We start from the raw sequence: 22208 nt of genomic DNA, 5'->3' as shown, positions 1-22208 counted from the left end.
CTCTACGTAAAAGAATAAATGGACACAAATCAGATGTCAAGAATTATAACATTCATAAACCAGTCGGAGAACACTTCAATCTCTCTGGTCACGCAATCACAGACATGAAGGTCGCTATCTTAAAACAAAAAAACTTCAAATCCAGACTCCAGCGAGAAACTGCTGAATTGGAATTCACTTGCAAATTGGATACTATTAATTTAGGCTTAAATAGAGACTGGGAGTGACTAAGTCATTATGCAAGGTAGCCTGTTTCCTCTTGTTTTTTCCTACCCCCCCCCCCCAGATGTTCTGGTTTAACTTGGATTTAAACTTGAAGAGTGGTCAGTTTGGATGAGCTATTACCAGCAGGAGAGTGAATTTGTGTGTGTATGGGGGTGGGGGGGATGTGAGAAAACCTGGATTTGTGCAGGAAATAGCCCAACTTGATTATCATGCACATTGTGTAAAGAGTTGTCACTTTGGATGGGCTATCACCAGCAGGAGAGTGAATTTGTGTGGGGGGGTGGAGGGTGAGAAAACCTGGATTTGTGCTGGAAATGGCCCACCTGATGATCACTTTAGATAAGCTATTACCAGCAGGACAGTGGGGTGGGAGTAGGTATTGTTTCATATTCTCTGTGTATATATAAAGCCTGCTGCAGTTTCCACGATATGCATCTGAGGAAGTGAGCTGTAGCTCACGAAAGCTTATGCTCTAATAAATTGGTTAGTCTCTAAGGTGCCACAAGTACTCCTTTTCTTTTTACCTCAACATGAGTCAGCAATGTGATGCTGTTGCAAAAAAAAGCAAACAAAATTTTGGGTTGCATTAACAGAGGCATAGCATACAAGTCACGGCAGGTGATAGTACAACTCTAGTCGGCGCTGGTTAGGCCTCCGCCAGAGTACTGTGTCCAATTTTGATCACCAATGTATAGAAAGGATCTAAAGAAACTGGAAAGATCCAGAGGCGAGTGACAAAGATGATCAAACGGGTGAAATGCAAGCCATATAAACAAAAGCTGAAGGAACTGCAAAAAGGAGGACTTGTGGCACCTTAGAGACTAACAAATTTATTTGAGCATAAGCTTTCATGAGCTACAGCTCAATTCATCGGACGCATGCAGTGGAAAATTGCGGTGTTGGGGTGTGAAAAAACCACCCCCTTGGCTGACATAAGTTTCACTGACAAAAGTGCTGGTGTGGACAGTGCTATGTGGGCAGGAGAGGCTCTCTTGTTGACATAGCTAACGCTGCTAGGGGGGTGATTTAACTACTCCAGCAGCAGAGCTCTCTCCTGCCAGCAAAGAACAGCTACACAGGAGACCTTACAGCCACACCGGCAGCTGTAAGGTCTGTTGTGTTGACATAGCCTTAGATGACTTATACCAGTGGTTTTCAAACTGTCTGTGGACCCCTGGGGGTCCGCAGACTATGGCTAAGATTTCCAAAGGTGCCTGCACCTCCATTTGAAATTTTAGGGGTACACAAATGAAAAAAGGTTGAAATTCACTGGTTTAGATGCAACAAATCCTGCATGTTGGCAGGGGGTCAGACTAGATGACCCTTGCGATCCCTTCTAATCCTATGATTCTAGGCCCTGTGTTTTTGACTTGCCAAAGTGTGACTTAGAGAGGAGGCTTCTTATTTCCAGGAAATGGTTTGTAATAGTGGTATTATTTGGCCCCATCACTGCGCAGGGGGTTGTACCATACACAACTTTGGTTTCTCCTACACTTGCTCTTCCATTCAGTGTAATGTTCCTCCAACACACTGCCCTCCTTGTGCAATCGATTCTACCCTGACTCCTGGCCCCTTATGGCTACCTCTGTTGCCATCCACTCCCCGACTCCTATTCAAATCTGCCCCCTGCACAAGCCCTTCACCCCCTTATTTACACCCATCTACTACCACCCACCTCTTCTCCCCAGGCAGTCACAGCTCAGGGACCCCCCGTCTATCTACCCCTGCACATGGACCCTGTCACTGCTCCTATACCACCTCACACCTCAACATGTGTCTCTGCCCCACAGACACCCCCCCCATGAGCTGGGGGGACGCTGAGGGCAGTAGTGCCCCACAGACACCCCCACCCTGAGGAGCTGGGGGGGGACGCTGAGGGCAGTAGTGCCCCACAGACACACACCCCCGAGGAGCTGGGGGACGCTGAGGGCAGTAGTGCCCCACAGACTCCCCCCACCCCGAGGAGCTGGGGGGACGCTGAGGGCAGTAGTGCCCCACAGACACACACCCCCGAGGAGCTGGGGGGGACGCTGAGGGCAGTAGTGCCCCACAGACACCCCCCACCCCGAGGAGCTGGGGGGACGCTGAGGGCAGTAGTGCCCCACAGACACCCCCCACCCCGAGGAGCTGGGGGGACGCTGAGGGCAGTAGTGCCCCACAGACACCCCCCACCCCGAGGAGCTGGGGGGACGCTGAGGGCAGTAGTGCCCCACAGACACCCCCCACCCCGAGGAGCTGGGGGGACGCTGAGGGCAGTAGTGCCCCACAGACACCCCCCACCCACCCCGAGGAGCTGGGGGGACGCTGAGGGCAGTAGTGCCCCACAGACACCCCCCACCCACCCCGAGGAGCTGGGGGGACGCTGAGGGCAGTAGTGCCCCACAGACACCCCACCCCCCACCCCGAGGAGCTGGGGGGGGACGCTGAGGGCAGTAGTGCCCCACAGACACACACCCCCGAGGAGCTGGGGGGACGCTGAGGGCAGTAGTGCCCCACAGACACCCCCCCCACCCCGAGGAGCTGGGGGACGCTGAGGGCAGTAGTGCCCCACAGACTCCCCCCACCCCGAGGAGCTGGGGGGGACGCTGAGGGCAGTAGTGCCCCACAGACTCCCCCCACCCCGAGGAGCTGGGGGGACGCTGAGGGCAGTAGTGCCCCACAGACACCCCCCACCCCGAGGAGCTGGGGGGACGCTGAGGGCAGTAGTGCCCCACAGACACCCCCCACCCCGAGGAGCTGGGGGGACGCTGAGGGCAGTAGTGCCCCACAGACACCCCCCACCCCGAGGAGCTGGGGGGACGCTGAGGGCAGTAGTGCCCCACAGACACCCCCCACCCCGAGGAGCTAAGGGCAGTAGTGCCCCACAGACACCCCCCACCCCGAGGAGCTGGGGGGACGCTGAGGGCAGTAGTGCCCCACAGACACCCCCCCCACCCCGAGGAGCTGGGGGACGCTGAGGGCAGTAGTGCCCCACAGACTCCCCCCACCCCGAGGAGCTGGGGGGGACGCTGAGGGCAGTAGTGCCCCACAGACTCCCCCCACCCCGAGGAGCTGGGGGGACGCTGAGGGCAGTAGTGCCCCACAGACACCCCCCACCCCGAGGAGCTGGGGGGACGCTGAGGGCAGTAGTGCCCCACAGACACCCCCCACCCCGAGGAGCTGGGGGGACGCTGAGGGCAGTAGTGCCCCACAGACACCCCCCACCCCGAGGAGCTGGGGGGACGCTGAGGGCAGTAGTGCCCCACAGACACCCCCCACCCCGAGGAGCTAAGGGCAGTAGTGCCCCACAGACACCCCCCACCCCGAGGAGCTGGGGGGACGCTGAGGGCAGTAGTGCCCCACAGACACCCCCCCCACCCCGAGGAGCTGGGGGACGCTGAGGGGAGCATCGCCCTGCGGCCGCCCACCCCCCGACCCGGGCGCTGAGGGGAGTAGCGCGCCTCGCGGCTGCCCCTGCCCCTGCCCCTCCCCCGCGCACGGCGCCGCCATTTTGCAGCCGGACGGCGAGGGGCTGAGCCAAGCCGCCGCCTCCCCACCCTCCGCCGGCCGGCTGGGCCGCCGCCTTCTCCCGGCAGCTGGGGGGGCCGGAGTGGCGCTGAACGGCAGGTAAGGGGCTCGGCCACGCCGCCCTCTCCGCCCGGGGCGCGCGCCATCCTCTGGCGCGGGAGGGGGCCACCATCACGTACGCCCTGCCTCGGGGAGGTGGGCACCGCTGGGGCGGCTGGGTCTAGTCTGTCCCCGCCTCGGGGCGTGGGGTGGGTTCATTGTGGTCCCCCCCCCCCCCGCGGGCCGGTAAGGTGGGGGATGGGTTCATTGCTATTCCACCCCCCCTCAGGGCAGGTAAGGTGGGGGATGGGTTCATTGCTATTCCATCTCCTCCCTTCCCCCCCCCGCTCCTCAGGGCAAGAGGGGTGGGGTGGGGGATGGGTTTATTGCTGTCCTGTCCCCCCCAAGCATCAGGGCAAGGAGGGGTGGGGTGCGGAATGAGTTCATTGCTATCCCCCCCCACCTCAGGGCAGGTAAGGTGGGGGATGGGTTCATTGCTGTTCCCTCCCCCCCCTCAGGGCAGGTAAGGTGGGGGATGGGTTCATTGCTGTTCCCTTCCCCCCCCCCCTTGGCTCTGCTCCTCCACGGGGCAAGAGGGGTGGGGTGGGGGATGGGTTCATCACCATTATCTTTCTCCCAAGGGGAAATCCTGTGGTGGGGGAGTTTCCTTTCCTAGCATAGGAAATAAACTGTAAGCCCTCCAGGGAAGATAGTTTCCTTTGTGTATTTGTACGCAATGGGTTCCCAGTCCCAACTGGGACCTTTGGGTTCTAGCCTAATATAAATATTTCCAACTGCAAATGGGGAGGGGAAGTGTGTGTATGAGGGGAGGGACTAATCTCCAGCCTTCCTCTGGGGTGGGTGAGGTGGGAGTGGGAAGTTCATCTCTGTCCATCATCCTGTATGTAGGAGCAACGAGGGCGGAACCTGGTGGCAATGGCTCATCTCCTTTATGCCCTGGAAGCTGTGATATATTTGGGTGTTTTCTGTCTCCATTCCCTTCTTTCTATCAAAGGGCCCTGAAATCCTAGGGGTCTAGAATCTTTTGTGAATCGGGGCCAGTTTTCACTGGGATTCAATCCAACAATGTTATTTTCCTTATGTACCTGAGTGGCTGTGGTATGTGACTTCATAGCCAAAGCAACACAATAGGAATTGGGGGCTTGGGAGAGGTGGGGAGGGTATGATGGTGCTGGGAAGACAATCTGGGGTAAATGTTCTTTTCTCAAACCTGATCCAAACTTGGAAGGTCAGTCTGGACAAAGCCATTGAGCTATGTGTGTGCATAGATATGCACTTGTTTTGAGGCCATGACTTTACTCATCGTTTTGCCTAATGAGCTGGCGGTAACCCCAACACCTGTTTTAGGATGACCAGGTCAATGTTACCTCTGGATTTACCATCCTGGAGCTTGTATTATGCATATACCTATCATTTGCTCCTCTACTGTAGCCCAGTTGTTACCTCTGCAGTATACTTCCTGCTAAACCCAGGGTTGTGAGTTCAATCCTTGAGGGGGCCATTTAGGGATCTGGGGCAAAAATTGGGGATTGGTCCTGCTTTGAGCAGGGGGTTGGACTAGATGATCTCCTGAGGTCCCTTCCAACCCTGATATTCTATGATTCTATGACCTGCAGAACTGGAGCTTCAAAATCACTCATGAAAATGTTCCTGTCTCACTGAAAAGTGAGATGTGATCTGAACTATAAATTGGAAGCCAGGAACTCATAACCTTCGGGAAAAATCTCTTAACTCTTCTGCCTGGGTTTCCCCATCTATGAAAAGTGGATAAGAACAGGGCCAAAGTTTGAAAAGCATAGCACAAATATTAAGTATTATTGTTTTTAGGCTCATTTTATTGAGAACCCCCAAACTATGAAGCTCCTGCTGACATAGGACTGTCCACACTGACTCTTTTGTTGGTGTAACTTATGTCATTGGGAGGGGCATGCCGTGAGTGACGTACGTTGTATAGAATCATAGAATATCAGGGTTGGAAGGGACCCCAGAAGGTCATCTAGTCCAACCCCCTGCTCGAAGCAGGACCAATTCCCAGTTAAATCATCCCAGCCAGGGCTTTGTCAAGCCTGACCTTAAAAACCTCTAAGGAAGGAGATTCTACCACCTCCCTAGGTAACGCATTCCAGTGTTTCACCACCCTCTTAGTGAAAAAGTTTTTCCTAATATCCAATCTAAACCTCCCCCACTGCAACTTGAGACCATTACTCCTCGTTCTGTCATCTGCTACCATTGAGAACAGTCTAGAGCCATCCTCTTTGGAACCCCCTTTCAGGTAGTTGAAAGCAGCTATCAAATCCCCCCCTCATTCTTCTCTTCTGCAGGCTAAACAATCCCAGTTCCTTCAGCCTCTCCTCATAACTCATGTGTTCCAGTCCCCTAATAATTTTTGTTGCCCTTCGCTGGACTCTCTCCAATTTATCCACATCCTTCTTGAAGTGTGGGGCCCAAAACTGGACACAGTACTCCAGATGAGGCCTCACCAATGTCGAATAGAGGGGAACGATCACGTCCCTCGATCTGCTCGCTATGCCCCTACTTATACATCCCAAAATGCCATTGGCCTTCTTGGCAACAAGGGCACACTGCTGACTCATATCCAGCTTCTCGTCCACTGTCACCCCTAGGTCCTTTTCCGCAGAACTGCTGCCTAGCCATTCGGTCCCTAGTCTGTAGCTGTGCACTGGGTTCTTTCGTCCTAAGTGCAGGACCCTGCACTTATCCTTATTGAACCTCATCAGATTTCTTTTGGCCCAATCCTCCAATTTGTCTAGGTCCTTCTGTATCCTATCCCTCCCCTCCAGCGTATCCACCACTCCTCCCAGTTTAGTATCATCCGCAAATTTGCTGAGAGTGCAATCCACACCATCCTCCAGATCATTTATGAAGATATTGAACAAAACCGGCCCCAGGACCGACCCCTGGGGCACTCCACTTGACACCGGCTGCCAACTAGACATGGAGCCATTGATGTACTGACAAAAGTGCTGGTGTAGACATAGCCTGATAGTTTTCCTTGTTGATAGACTAAGCAGAGGGCAAGGACCTGGGGTCTGATCTGTTTTATTAGCTGTATAGGTGGTTTTTGAAGGTTAGAATTGAGGCACACTCCTGGGGTCTGCTCTATTGTTGTACCTGTTGCAACCTCTCCCTATTAAAAGCTTCTGTGGTATCATGAGCCATTTTTTGGTTCACAGGAACTGAGCAGAGTGCTGCACAGTGGTGGAGTGTTTTATTTGTAGGAAATACCCATCCTCTTCTTGGCTCTCAACTGCTGATGAGCCAAATATAGCTTCTGCATCCTGGACAAACTGAGTAAGAGTAGGTCTAGTTGCAAAGGCTGGTAAAACAGCTTTAATATAGCCGTCCCGTGTTTGAATCCAACAGCTGCTTCCATAAATGTGACTAATACACAGTCATTTTTGTAGATGCTGTTTTAGAGTACTTAATAAGAGGGTGTACTAACAGTCCTAAAATGGATTCTGTACCTTTGCTAGATGCTTGCAATCTCTGTTTGGGAAACATTTGTGAGATGGAGACATTGGCCTAAGGCTTATGCCCAAATAAATTTGTTAGTCTCTAAGCCCTGGTCTACACTAAGGGGTTAAGTTGAATTTAGCTGGGTTAGGTTGATTTTAAAATGAATGTTCCGTCGACCTAAAAGGCTCTTAAAACCGACTTCTGTACTCCTCCACAGCGAGGGGGTAGTGCAAAAATCGACCTTGCTGGGTCGCATTTGGGGTAGTGCAGACGCAATTCGACGGTATTGGCCTCCGGGAGCTATCTCAGAGTGCTCCAATGTGACTGCTCTGGACAGCACTTTGAACTCCGATGCACGAGCCAGGTACACAGGAAAAGCCCCTGGAAATTTTGAATTTCATTTCCTGTTTGGTCAGTGCGGCGAGCTCAGCAGCTCAGGTGACCATGCCCATGCAGTCACCCCAGAATCGCAAATGAGCTCCAGCGTGGACTGAACGGGAGACACTGGATCTGATTGCTGTATGGGGAGAAGAATCTGTGCAGGCCAAACTCCGATCAAAAAGAAGAAATGCTAATATATATAGTAGAGTCGCATCATACGCGGATTTAACTTATGCGAATTCAACTATACGAGCTCGGCAAAAAAAAAGAAAAATAACAATAACTTGTGGCGGTGGAGTACTGTACAGGAGTCGATGGGAGAGCGCTCAGGGGTGGATTTATCGTGTCTAGTCTAGACGTGATAAATCGACCCCTGCTGGATCAATTGCTGCCCGCCGATCCAGTAAGCATCTTGTAGCTCTGAGTGTGATTCTAGTGTTTAAAGATACTTATTTTTCATACAACATGGGCCCCCAAACGCAAGCCAACTACTTTGCTGTTTCTTCGGTTGAGCACCGGATGATCTGTTCCAATGCTGGAGGAAAAACTGGCTGTGTTGGACTTACTAAGAGTCGGTATGTTGGTCTCCAACGTGGCACATAAATATGGCTATAACAAATCTAGCATCCGTGCCATCAAGATTTGAGAGAGAGAAATTCGTCAAGCCGTGGCGTCAAGTGCTCCAATAACTGCTGAAAGAAAAGGAGTACTTGTGGCACCTTAGAGACTAACCAATTTATTTGAGCATGAGCCTTCGTGAGCTACAGCTCACTTCATCCACAGTATGCATCCGATGAAGTGAGCTGTAGCTCACGAAAGCTCATGCTCAAATAAATTGGTTAGTCTCTAAGGTGCCACAAGTACTCCTTTTCTTTTTGCGAATACAGACTAACCCGGCTGTTACTCTGAAACCTGTCAATAACTGCTAAGGTGATGAGCCAGGTGCGTGATAAGACTTTAGTGAAGACTGAAAAGGCATTAAACTTATGGCTGGAAGACATGAACTGTAAACGTGTGCCTATCGATGGCAACACGTTGCGAGAAAAGGCTCTCAGCCTCTACGTGCTGTTCAAACCTCCCACCGAAGAGGGACAGCCTTCTGATGAGAAGGAATTCAAAGCCAGCCAAGGTTGGCTTAACAGTTTTAGGAACCACTTCAACCTCAAAAACGTGCAGACTACTGGTGAAGCTGCATCTGCCAATGAAGAGGCAGCAAAAGCCTACCCCGAACAATTAAAGAAAATCATAGAAGAAAACGGCTATCTTCCGGAAAAAGTTTTTAATGCCGATGAGATTGGGCTCTTCTGGTAAAAAATGCCCAACTGCACTTACACTTCGAAATCAGAAAGACAAGTCCCTGGCTTCAAAGCAGCTAGGGACCGTGTGACTGTGTTGTTTTGTGGCAATGTGGCTGGGCATTTAATAAAGCCAGGCTTGCTCTACAGGGCTGCAAATCCCTGTGCCCTAAAAGGCAAGAACAAAAATCTCTTGCCTGTGTTATGGCAATCAAATAAAAAGGCTTGGGTGAGAGCAGCATTATTTCTGGATTTGTTCCACAAGTGTTTTATTCTGGAGGTCAAGTGGTACCTCGAAGAGAAAGGACTTGACTTTAAAGTGTTGCTGATCATAGACAATGCTCCTGGCCATTCTGAGACACTCCGGTTTGTGCATAACGACGTTGAAGTTGTCTTTCTCCCTTTTTTATTCTTTCATTCTTCTGTCTCTCTCTCTTTTTGACTATATGTGATTTTCGCCTTACATGCTGACTTTAGAACCTATCCCCCGCATAAGGTGTGACTCCACTGTATGCCAAACTTGCACACGGCGTGGTGGAGAGAGGCTACAATAGGGACACACAGCAGTGCTGCGTGAAAGTTAAGGAGCTCAGGCAAGCCTACCAAAAGACAAAGGAGGCAAACGGTCGCTCCGGGTCGGAGCCCCATACATGCTGCTTCTATCATCAGCTGCATGGTATTCTGGGGGGGACCCTACTACTACCCCACCACTGTCTGTGGACATCTGCAAGGGGGATTCTCACGCAACAGGGAGGAGGATTTTGTGGATGAGGAAGAGGAGGAGAATGTGCAGCAGGCAAGCAGTGAATCCGTTTTCCCTGGCAGCCAGGACCTTTTCATCACCCTGGAGCCAATACCCTCCCAAGGCGGGATCCCTGACCATGAAGCCGGAGAAGGCAGCTCTGGTGAGTGCACATTTGTAACTACAGTACGGTGTTTAAAAGCAATAGTGTTTAATGTTTGATTTGCCCTGAAGAATTGGGATGCATTTGCAGCCAGTACAGTTACTGGAAAAGTCTGTTAATGTGTCTGGGATGGAGTGGGAATCCTCCAGGGACATCTCCATGAAGCTCTCCTGGAGGTACTCTGAAAGCCTTTGCAGAAGGGTTCTGGGGAGGGCTGCCTTATTTTGTTCTCCATGGTAGGACACTTTACCATGCCAAGCCAGTAGCAAGTAGTATGGAATCATTGCAGCACAAAGCATGGCAGCGAATGGTTCTGGGTTTTGGTCGCATTCAAGCAATGTTTGGTCTGTCTTTCTGTGTTAGCCTCAGGGGAGTGAGATCATTCATGGTCACCTGGTTGAAATAGGAGAATTTTTGTAAGGGAACAGTAAAAGGACTCCATTCATGCTGGGTTGTTTGCCCTTGGCTAAAAGGGATCATCCCGGAGAATAGCCACGCGGCGGGGTGGGGGGAGGAGTGAGGGGATCATCCCGGAGAATAGCCACGCGGCGGGGTGGGGGGAGGAGTGAGGGGATCATCCCGGAGAATAGCCACGCGGCGGGGTGGGGGGAGGAGTGTGCTGCACATCCACCCAAAAACCGCAGCCCCTTCTTTTAAATATGAAACCCAGCCGGCATTGCTTGCTATGGGAAAGGATGGCGCTGCAGTTTGAAACCATTCCCACATGTTATGAAGGCATAAGAAGCCAACCCCATGTACCAAAAGGCTTACTATGGCTGCCTGGAAGCTGAATTCTGATGCCCAGCCGTTTGTGATGTGTCACCATACTGGCAGGCGCTCGATATAAAAGGCAAAATGCGATCTTGTACCTAAAGCGCATGTGCTGTCTGCTGCCAATTGCTTGATTCACTATGGAAGAGTCTCCCTTTTGTTCTCAGAAATGTATCATCGTAAATTTTACTCTCCCTTTTTATCTACCCCCCAGGTGCAAATATTTCTATGATCCCCCTACCATCTCCGTCCCTGAGGTTATCGCAGATTAGAAGGTGAAAAAAACGCACTTGCAATGACATGTTTTCTGAGCTCATACAGTCCTCCCACAGTGATAGGGCACAGCTTAATGCATGGAAGCATTCAGTGGCAGAGGCCAGGAAAGCATTAAGTGAGCGCGAAGAGCAGAGGCAGGAAGCGATGCTGAGGCTAATGGGGGAGCAAATGGACATGATGAAGTGTCTGTTGGAGCTGCAGGAAAGGCAAAAAGAGCACAGACCCCTGCTGCATCCATTGTATAACCGCCTGCCCTCCTCCCGAAGTTCTATATCCTCCTCACCCAGACGCCTAAGAATGTGCGGCGTGGGGGGAGAGGCTCCGGGCACCCAGCCACTCTACTCCAGAGGATGGCCCAAGCAACAGAAGGCTGTCATTCAGACAGTTTGCTTAGTGTAGCCACACTACAAATCAAATGTGGCCTTGTCCTTCCCTCCTCCCGCACGTCACCCCACCTGGGTTACCTTGTCAGTTATCTCACTCTTTTTTTTTTTAATTAATAAAGAAAGAATGCATGGTATCAAAACAATAGTTACTTTATTTCCTTTGCCAGGTGCGATCGAAGAGGGGGAGGGTGGTTGGCTTACAGGGAATTAAAATCAACAAAGGGGGCGGGTTTGCAGCAAGGAGAAACACACACAACTGTCATGCTGTAGCCTGGCCAGTCATGAAACTGGTTTTCAAAGCCTTTCTGATACACAGCGTGCCTAGCTGTGCTCTTCTAATCGCCCTGGTGTCTGGCTGCTCAAAATCGGCCGCCAGGCAATTTGTCTCAACCTCCCACCCCACCATAAATGTCTCCTCCTTACTCTCACAGATATTATGGAACACACAGCAAGCAGCAGTAACAATGGGAATGTTGGTTGCGCTGAGGTCTAACCTAGTCAGCAAACAGCGCCAGTGAGCTTTTAAATATCCAAAGGTACATTCTATCACCATTCTGCATTTGCTTAGCCTACAGTTGAACTGCTCCTTACTACAGTCCAGGCTGTGTACGGCTTCATGAACCATGGGAGCAAGGACTAGCCTGAGTCCCCAAGGATAACTATTGATATTTCAACATTCCCTATGGTAATTTTCTGGTCTGGGAAGTAAGTCCTTTTTGCAACTGCTCGAAGAGCCCAGAGTTACTAAAGATGCGAGCGTCATGCACCTTTCCTGGCCATCCCACGTTGATGTTGGTGAAACGTCCCTTGTGATCCACCAGTGCTTGCGGCACCATTGAGAAGTACCCCTTGCGGGTTACGTACTGGTTGGCAAGGTGGTCCGGTGCCAAGATAGGAATATGTGTTCCGTCTGTCGCCCCACCACAGTTAGGGAATCCCATTGCAGCAAAGCCATCCAGTATGACCTGCACATTTCCCAGAGTCACTACCCTTGATAACAGAATGTCAGTGATTGCATTGGCTACTTGGATCACAGCAGTCCCCACAGTAGACTTGCCCACTCCAAATTGATTCCCGACTGACTGGTAGCAGTCAGGCCTTGCAAGCTTCCACAGGGCTATCGCCCCTCGCTTCTCAGCTGTCAGGGCAGCTCTCATCTTGGTATTCCTGCACTTTGGGGTGGGGGAAAGCAACTCACAAAGTTCAAAGAAAGTGTCCTTATGTATGCAAAAGTTTCGCAGCCACTGTGAATCATCCATACCCGCAACACTATGCGGTCTCACCAGTCTGTGCTTGTTTGCCGGGCCCAGAATCGGCTTTCCACTGTATCAACCAGCCCCACTGCTGGCATGATGTCCCAATTTCCACAGCCTGTGCTTTCAGGAACGTCTGTGTCCATGTCCTCATCACAATCGTCCTTGTGCTGGTTGTTCTTAGCCCGGTTCTGCACATAATCCAGGATAATGCGCGAGGTGTTTACAGTGCTCACAACGGTAATGGTGAACTGAGCGGGCTCCATGCTTGCCATGGTATGGTGTCTGCATGGGTAACCCAGGAAAAAAGGCGCAAAACAAGGGCGGGAGGAAGGGAGGGGCGACTGATGACATGTACCCAAAACCACCCTTAACAGTGTTTTTGCCCCATCGGGCGTTGGGAGCTTAACCCAGAATTCCAATGGGCAGCAGAGACTGCGGGAACTGTGGGATAGCTTCCCACAGTGCACCGCTCCGTAAGTCGATGCTAGCCACAGTATTGAGGACGCACTCCGCCGACTTAATGCACTTAGTGGGGACATACACAATCGACTGTAGAAAATAGATTTCTAAAAATTGACTTCTGTAAAATCGGCCTAATTTCGTAATGTAGATATACCCAAAGGTGCCACGAGGCCTCGTTGTTTTTGCTGATACGGACTAACACGGCTACCACTCTGAAACCTGTCCTTTGTTTGAGTTATGCTGCTGGTATTGATATGTTCAGTTCTTTGAGTAAGTTGAAAGTATTGGAGTATTTATATATTAAAAAAGCAAGTTGCTGAGTTTTTAGCACTTTGTTAATTAAGATGGTACTTATTTTATGTCTACAATGGTGGCTGCTGTTCAGCATGATGCTGTCACTTAAGTGTTCTATTACCTTGTGGCATGAAAATGTGATATTACAAACTGGAATAAAGAGTATGGAGAAACCCTGATGTGATTCATTGATTTTGTGTGTGTGTGTATGCCTTTATTGAATAAAAGTGTCTAAATTGTCTCTTGATGTTTGTTTTCTCTGTGATGTTTCCATAGGAGCAATTCTAGCGTCGAAGAATGACAGCAGCTACGTGACCAAGTGGATGCATTGTACAAGAGGGCATTAGTTACATCTGCCAACTTTATTGGACTCTTCCTTAAGTTCAACCCTTATTTGTAAGTTTATAATTTATTGCAAAATAAGCAAACATATACAGTGCATGTGTAGTATATACATATAGAGGCTGTTGTAGTGGATTTAGCACAGAACTGGGAACTCCATTCTAATAACAGTCCTATCATCAATTTGATGGTGTAATCTTGGAAAAATCACTTAATTTTTGTTTTTTCTCCCAGCTGGTGAATGACAATGGCAGAAAGTTAATTAGACAAGCAGATAAAAATGGTAGGCTAACGATCTGCCCTGTCAGCTGTAAACTGAGGAAGATGATTAAAAATTTTGTAGAATTTGTGATATGATCTGACGGGAGTTTGAAGAAACCATTCTTGGTGCCTTTCTGCTAGATGCTACCATGAGTGCTGAGGACAAGACGAGGTAGAGAAGACTGGCTCCACTCACACTCCTTGTGGTTTGTTGCTGGGTGCCCAGATCTTTAAAAAGAGTAATGCTTATGTAGCACAAAGGAGTGTTGTAAGGATTTCATCTCTGTAGTATTGTTCTTACTTTATGTTTTTACTAAACAATTCTGTATGAGGATCCAGGAGGATGAATTAGTCTGCAGCCCATATCCAAAGGAAACTTGTTTCTAAAGTAAATATTGTAATGCTTAATATGTCTTTTATTTTTTTGCAGTATTTTAGAAGTGGAAAAACAAAGTAGGTTTTGATGTTTTGTGTGGCATCAACTGAAATAGGAGCCATCATGAATATAACAAAGGGTGGGCTGGTGCTGTTTTCAGCTAATTCCAATTCATCATGCACGGAACTATCAAGGAGAATTGCTGAGTAAGTAATATCCAGTGGTTAGTCTGTGCTGCCATCACAGCAGTGTAGGACATTGGTCCAGGTGGGTTGGGAGTAGAGATCAGTCTTCAGCAGATAAGAATATTTTGTAAAGTTACTTAGTAAAACTGCTCCATTGTTTGGAAAAATAAAGTTACCTACAAGGTACACAGTCAGTACAATAAATCTTTGTTCCTAATCAACTAAACTTGCATCTCTGAAAATAAATATTATAGATGTCTGTTTTAAGCTATCATTTTAAAGAACTAATTAGGGAACTGTGCCCCAGGGCAGACTGTATTACATGTAATAAAGGCGTTAATCGTGACGCTCAGTATAGCAAGCTGGGAGAGGTTTGTTGTTGAATCACCTTGTCCTGGCATCCATAGCATTTAACAACTACATGTAGGGTAGTATGGACCCTGACAAGCCTTTTTTCATTACTGTGGGACATGCAAATTAGAAAACACAATTTCCAACGGTAGGTAGTCAGTGTCAGTACCTCACCTAAAACCTTTACAGTAGCTGAATTTTGAAAAGATACGGTGTAATTTATTCACTATGTAATTTATTCACCAAATAACAAAGAAAACATTTATGCTTGGCCTGTTCATTTGCAAACTGTGAAAGGCCACATTAATATTGTTTAGGAGACATAACTTACAAAGGTTTTTATTTGGATAGTGATAAATAATCCTTTATGTTAGAAAAATCCTTTGTTTTCTCATTCCATATGTACTGTGGCTTTGTTAGTTATCAAGGCTTGTCTTTTCTGCTCAGTACAAATTTATTTAGATATTGAGGATTTTTAGTATAAAGTGCGCTAATAGCTTTGGTAGAGCTATTATGTCTTGAATAAATCTAGATCATACTTCATGACCATAGGCGTGCAAGATGCTTTTAGAAATATCAGACGTGGCAGGTCACTTCCCTACAGTCTAAATTAGACGTGACCTAGGAAGAACAGACAAGAAGGGTGCTGAGGGAGGGCTGAGGTTACACAGTGTTTGGATGTGGGGATATTTGTGCATCATTCATGCAATTGGTTCCTTTTTAGTAATTGGCTTTTCTATGCTAATACAGACATATTAAACCATAGTTTAACCTTCAAAAGCTTATTAACTATAGCTTTGTCTGCTCTTGCCCTCATTTCATTTCTCATCCAGTCTTGATTGGAAATTTCCCTGGGAAAGGACCTATTTAAACTCAGTCTTGTAAAGCCTCATGCACATCTGTGACACCATGTAGATGATGATGAGAAACTTGTTGCATAATTTCATAATTTGGAATTATTTTAATGTTCTTGTTCATTTTTTTTTAACATTGTTTTTATTTGTGGACAGGCTTAGATTGACCAGTAATGTAACTCTTGTAAAATGTAGAGTTGTGAGAAATCTCATAGTAAAACATTTGTCCTGTGATTTATGAAGTATAGATTTGTACAGTGTTATGAACATTGGGTTGGGCTTCTTCTTTATTCTGGTCTCCATTCCCTTGGGTGTAATGTACTGATTCTTGCTTTTCTCTTTCTTCAGACGGTTGGGGGTAGAGATGGGCAAAGTTCAGGTTTATCAGGAGCCAAACAGAGGTGAGCATTTAATGGTTAAATAAACCTCTCGTTCTGCCTCTGTGGGAGACAGTATATTACCTAACCCTCCTTAGAATTTATTTACAGAAAAGCGAAGCAGCACTTTCTAACGTTTGTGTTCTCTCATACACGTGAACTTTCACCTCTTGTCTTGCTGCCTTCTGAGGACTGTCACTCTTCCAGACCACCTGTTTATGTATGTGATCACTAGCATACATCTCTCTCTCACACACACTCTTGTATGTTATCTCTCTCCAATTAGTTTTTTTATATTGTTCCTTCATCCTCATTAAATGCTGGTATTGTCATGCAATATTATTGGTCAGAGGGTTCATGTATGTAGCCACCACCATCACCTTCCTTAGATACAAAAGGATACATTTTCAAGTCCTCATGTGGGAACTTACCACATGACTCATGTTATCATTAGTGGGAGTTGTGCACCTAATGCACACAAGTCTGTAAATTTGACCATGAATATTGTCTTCAATATGGCTATTCTCTTTCAGTTTGAAGATGGAGAAATTATTTATTTTTTAGATTTGTCTATAGTGTATGACGACCTCGTGGAGTAATTCCATGAAGTCCTGTTGTATGTTTCTTAAATCTTTGTATGTTTCTCTTCTTGGCAGAAACAAGGGTGCAGATTCAAGAGTCTGTGAGAGGAAAAGATGTCTTTATCATCCAAACAGTTTCAAAGTGAGTAACAACTAACACATATTCTAAAGAAACTAGAGTAGTTTCTGACATGGTTTATCTTTAAGAATTCTTTTGTCTTAGGTTTTCTTTTTTTGTACATATGAGAGATTCACAGATGGGCCAGTTGGTCTCTGTGATTTAAAAGGTGTGTATGTGGGACTTATAATCTGACCATTTACTTTGTTTATATTCAGATGAATCTGGATTTTGCTCTATGGGTTTCTGCATTCTTTTGCAATGTACACTCTGTTCCTTACTTTGTTCTCTTTAAAATCTTGTTGTGATCGACTACCCTGAGTGCAGCACCACTTAATGCTTTTAAAGTGGGAGCGCTCTCTTCAAAGCAAATGGCTCATGTGACTCATTAAGCAACATAATAATTGTATGTTCTCAAGAACATACAGAGCTCTACAATTCAAAGGCATACTTCTAGTTTCTGACAGCAGCAGAAATGATGGGGCTGATTTGCCTGATCAGTCCTTCCATGTTAATATATACCACTAAATCTTTTTGTTTAGAGACAGGAGATAGGATGTTAGTTGCTAAATATTTAAAGCCTAGTGTTGGCCAAGGCCTATTTTTGGCCAAAATAATAGGAGAATGTATTGTGGGAATCTAAAACTGTTAGTCCTGTCCGTAGTGAAAATATATTCATTCAGTTTTTATCTTGTGGTGCAAAGATGTGGGAGACAAATTACAATGTAGGCCTTATTGCAGCAACATGTTGTGCTGATATGGTCCTGAAAATGTCTTTCTAAACAATGAGGTTGTTGAACAGGCAATGGGAGAAGAAATTATGAAGTATAGTCCTAGTGAGAAATTAAAATAGTATGTCAAGTGCAGTGGCCTCCCTAGGGTGCATATTTGGATTTCTTATAGGGATATTTCAATTGCCAGTTTTTCTTCAAGTCCCTTGAAGCAGATGTAGGTATCACACTGAATTCAGCTAAAGGATATTTATGCGTGGATACAGAACTAGAAACTTCTCATTCCAGGGATGTGAATACTACGATCATGGAACTCCTGATCATGGTGTATGCTTGTAAAACCTCCTGTGCCAAAAGCATTATTGGAGTGATTCCCTACTTCCCATACAGCAAGCAGTGCAAGATGAGGAAAAGGGGCTCCATTGTCTCTAAATTACTGGCTTCGATGATGTGCAAAGCTGGTAAGAATGTAGGATGTTGTGAAATAATCAGGGCATGGTGGGCTTCTGATGTCATATTTAACTTCTAGACAGCTGTGTGCATTAAACTGGGAACTTCAATAAGAAATAGCTGTAAAGATTTTTAGCAAGAGGAAATTTTAAACCCTAGAGAGGAAAATCCAATGTAAAAGCAATACAAAGTGGTGAGTGAAACGCTGCATTAAAAACGAGCACGTCTTTGTAACATCCATTGCAGAGTCCATGCCAAGCTGAGTTGGTGAGATAAATCTGCTGGAATTCCTACTATCCTGGAAGGTGGGGTTCCTTTCCTGTGATACTGCTGCTGGGTCCCTTCTCTCCCTTCCTAACTCTCTTGGGTAGTTGTATTTCTGTCAATTTCTCTCTTGCCTCTCTGTTGGGTGATCCCACTTACACCTACTTTTAAGGTGGCATCTGAGAATGGAATAAACTCCCCTGGTTCCTCCAGGGCAATCACCTGCCTGCTTTTTCCCATGGCACCTGTCCTGGGAGCACATGGATGGTTATAATGAACACTTCATAGATATGCTGTGTAATTGTGCAGTCTGGTCTTGTAGGTTTAATTAAATATTGATTCTCATTTCGTGGGAAGAAGTGTGGGAGTAATTAGAATTTGAGATTGGGAGTCAGGAGTTCTGAGTTGTAATCTTAGCTCTGTCACAATCTTACTGTGTGACTGTAGGCAAATGACTGAGTCTCTGCCTTAATTTCTTGAAATGTGGAAAGAAGGTGGCACTTATCTCTGGTATGGGGGTGTTGAGAATTTTAGTTAATTTTTGTAAATTGCTCTGAGGACTTTGGTAAAAGGTACCATAGAAATGCAAAGTACTCCTATTTATTTGATACCCCATAATCTTAATGGGAAATTTATTTCCGATGTATACTGCAATAAAAACCATAATATTATTTTGTTCTAGTGCAACAGAATATTCATGTTCTAAACAGCCTTTAGTGAAAACTACAGGAGGAGTAAATTTGGTATCTACAGACAATATTTAGGTTTGTCCTGCTTGTTTTTCATACAGTGGCTTTTAAATGTTACTCTCTTTTCAAAGGTCTAACTCACCTTATTACAATGGATTTACATCAGAAGGAAATACAGGGGTTCTTTAATATTCCAGTTGATAATTTGAGAGCGTCTCCATTCTTGCTTCAGTACATTCAAGAAGAGGTGAGCAAGGCCTACTAATGTGTATGAGAGTTTTCATTTCAATGTTGTATTTCAGGTTATCCCTACGTTTGTTGGGTTTAGAACATCAGTAAAGATACTATCAAGTGAAATTTAGTAATTTTTTAAAAAGTCTGTTGAAGAGAGGAGGAATCTCATTTTTTTGAGAGTTTTAAAATGGTAGGTTTTTTGTTTTTTCCTACTCTTGTCATCAACATTCTTCCCACTCTATAGACACCAAAATAAAAAGTTGGGAGTAGGGATCTTTAATTGTGAAAGTGTAAATGTACAGAGCATTGTGCAAATGTTAATTGAGGACATTTTAATAAAATTATAATAGATCAGACTCGAGGTCACCTAGGCAGCATTGTCTAATGGTGAGAACAGATGACCTGTAGTCAAGAGACCTTGATCTGCTACCTACTTAAGAGTGTGGGATCTTGGGAACCTGAACTTCTGTACCCCAGTTTCTCCACCTGTAAAATGATATTGCTCTCTTTTATAAAGTGCCAAGAGACTTGTGGATGTCAAATGCTGTTTTAGTAAAAAATATTTATTGTAACATCATGCTTCTGTCATTGGTTAATGCCCAGTGCTTTGGAAGAACATGAATGCTTCCTACCCTAAAACGGACACATGGCTACCTGTCAAATGGAGGGCACTCTTCAACCTAGGGGATTGTTTTATATAGGTATAGCTTTCGTCTGTACTAAAAACTCCATGATGCACTTTTGTTATGACGTTATTTTAAACTGGTGTGGGGAAGTTGGCAAATTTATGGCAGTGATTTTTTCTCAGCCAATGGTTAGCTGGTTATATATGTTTGCATTAGAAAATTCTCTCTAGCTAAGATGGCAATAGTATAAAACTCATCTGCAGATTTTTGGAAGCTGGCAAACTCCTTTGGCAGGTGGATATTTAGAAGGGGTTTTTCTTATTTCACTTCCTTAATCTTTTCTCTGCTTCACAGAATGACTTACAGGAAAGTAAGCTAACTAAAAGGACCTTACATACTTAGTTTCCCAGGATTTGGGCAAACTTAGTGCCTTCTAGCCAATCCAGAGGCCTATGTTATATGTGTATCTCTTCATAAAATTGCCATGTAACGCTGATCAGGAATAACTTAATACATCATCTGCATTTCATATTTACCAAATATGCTCTGGATGTCATGTATTTTGAATACTACAGCATGCTAAATGTTTGTTGGTATCTTTAATAGGATGTATTGACTAGTGTGAAATAAGTTCAACTTGCAAAGAATGGAGATTATTTACAAAGAACTTAAACCAAATTGAAAAGGAGTACTTGTGGCACCTTAGAGACTAACAAATTTATTTGAGCATAAGCTTTCATGAGCTACAGCTCACTTCATCGGATGCATGTAGCTCACAAAAGCTTATGCACAAATAAATTTGTTAGTCTCTAAGGTGCCACAAGTACTCCTTTTCTTTTTACGAATACAGACTAACACGACTGCTACTCTGAAACTTGTCATTAAACCAAATTGTAAAGGTTGAGAGCTGCTGGTGCCCATTCCATGATAATTTCCCACCCAGATCCTTTGAGAATCGAAGATGAAATTGGATTTTCTTCACCCCAAGATACCCGTTAGTTGGATACTATGTGGCATAAAGCCTTCATGGGCTTCATGTTTGTGTATATGTCTGAGCATGCTTATTTAGAGAACACTTCATATCACCTTCACACACTGTACAGTGTGCACATTAGATGCTAGTGACTTATCATAATTCTCTGCTGCTAGGAGTTGCCAGTGCCCATATTTTAAGTTTTGAAGGGCATTGTTGAACAGTTCCAGGTTGTTGACTTTGCTTTTGCATGAACTGAGTAATGGAAATCATGTTTGGAGATTTGGCAGTTAAAAGTGAGACAATCCTGTTTGAACAGAAATAAAGCCTTCAATATGTTAAATGGCATGCCCTACCTTGTCCGTATCTTGCACTGTATGCCTCTTTCATATGGCCTATCTAATTTTACATGGTCTTTAAAGGAGCACAATTACATGGGGGGGAAAGGGAAACTTCAGCACTTTTTTTTCCCGGTCATATTTCTTGTATTATAAGCAGGGCTAGTAGTCTCATTTATTTTAATGTTGCCTGACGCTTCCCGTTGTCAGACCCTGCCTTCTGTTGCTTAGAACTTTGCCAAACTTAACTGTTTGGGTTAACATTTTCAATGCTGGGTGTCTGCCTCAAGCTGAATAATTTGGAAGTTTTTAGCCAAAATGGATCATTGTTTCAGAAACAAGGCTAGGGAAGAATACATTGTTTTGCCCATATTAAAACCTTGATACCTTTTATCTAGCACCCCATGCTTTGGAGCAGGAATTTGACATGTGGCAAGGGATGGCCTTGGTGTCAGGGATGTGCCTTTTGCTGTGCCATGAAAATCCACCCAAATTTGGCCAAGTTGTAATGTAAGCCTTTGAAAAATCAATTTAAATATATTTAGTAGAGGCTTCTTGGATTTTAGCCGCTAAATTCCACAAAAATTCTGCTTGCACTGGGCACAGAATCATAGGACTGGAAGGCACCTTGAGAGATCATCTAGTCCAGTCCCTTGCACTCATGGCAGGACTAAGTATTATCTAGACCAGTGTTTCCCAAATTTGGAACGCTGCTTGTTCAGGGAAAGCCCCTGGCGGGCCGGGCCAGTTTGTTTACCTGCCTCATCCACAGGTTCAGCTGATCGCGGCTCCCACTGGCTTGGTTTGCCGCTGCAGGCCAGTGGGGGCTGCAGGAAGCGGCGCGGGCTGAGGGACGTACCGGCAGGTACTTGTGATCCACTATGAACTCCAGATCCCTTTCTGCAGTACTCCTTTCTAGACAGTCATTTTGTATGAGTGCAGCTGATTGTTCATTCTTACGTGGAGTACTTTGCAGTGGAGTCCTTATTGAATTTCATCTTATTGACTTCAGACCATTTCTCTAGTTTGTCCAGATCATTTTGAATTTTACTCCTGTCCTCCAAAGCACTTGCAACCCCTCCCAGCTTATTATCATCCACAAACTTTATAAGGGTACTCTGTATGCCATTATCTAAATAATTGATGAAGATATTGAACAGAAC

At 46.2% G+C, this 22208-nt stretch overlaps 1 protein-coding gene across 1 annotated transcript in view; it reads left to right on the top strand.

The window, feature by feature from the left end:
• The first annotated feature begins 3698 nt into the window (after positions 1–3698).
• Positions 3699–22208, top strand: part of PRPSAP2 (phosphoribosyl pyrophosphate synthetase associated protein 2) — a 33555-nt gene continuing 15045 nt past the window's right edge. The window contains exons 1-7 of the mRNA XM_084641921.1: positions 3699–3831; positions 13572–13691; positions 14329–14480; positions 16013–16065; positions 16698–16764; positions 17760–17932; positions 19006–19121. Of these exons, the coding sequence (XP_084498047.1) occupies positions 14362–14480; positions 16013–16065; positions 16698–16764; positions 17760–17932; positions 19006–19121 (528 nt within the window). The 5' untranslated portion in view covers positions 3699–3831; positions 13572–13691; positions 14329–14361. The remainder of the gene's footprint in view (positions 3832–13571; positions 13692–14328; positions 14481–16012; positions 16066–16697; positions 16765–17759; positions 17933–19005; positions 19122–22208) is intronic.

This window comes from Lepidochelys olivacea (genome assembly GCF_965140295.1).
Source record: "Lepidochelys olivacea isolate rLepOli2 genome assembly, chromosome: 10".
Lineage (NCBI taxonomy): Eukaryota > Metazoa > Chordata > Testudines > Cheloniidae > Lepidochelys > Lepidochelys olivacea.
The sequence above is the reverse complement of the archived record's forward strand: the minus strand, read 5'-3'. Positions and strand labels throughout refer to the sequence as shown.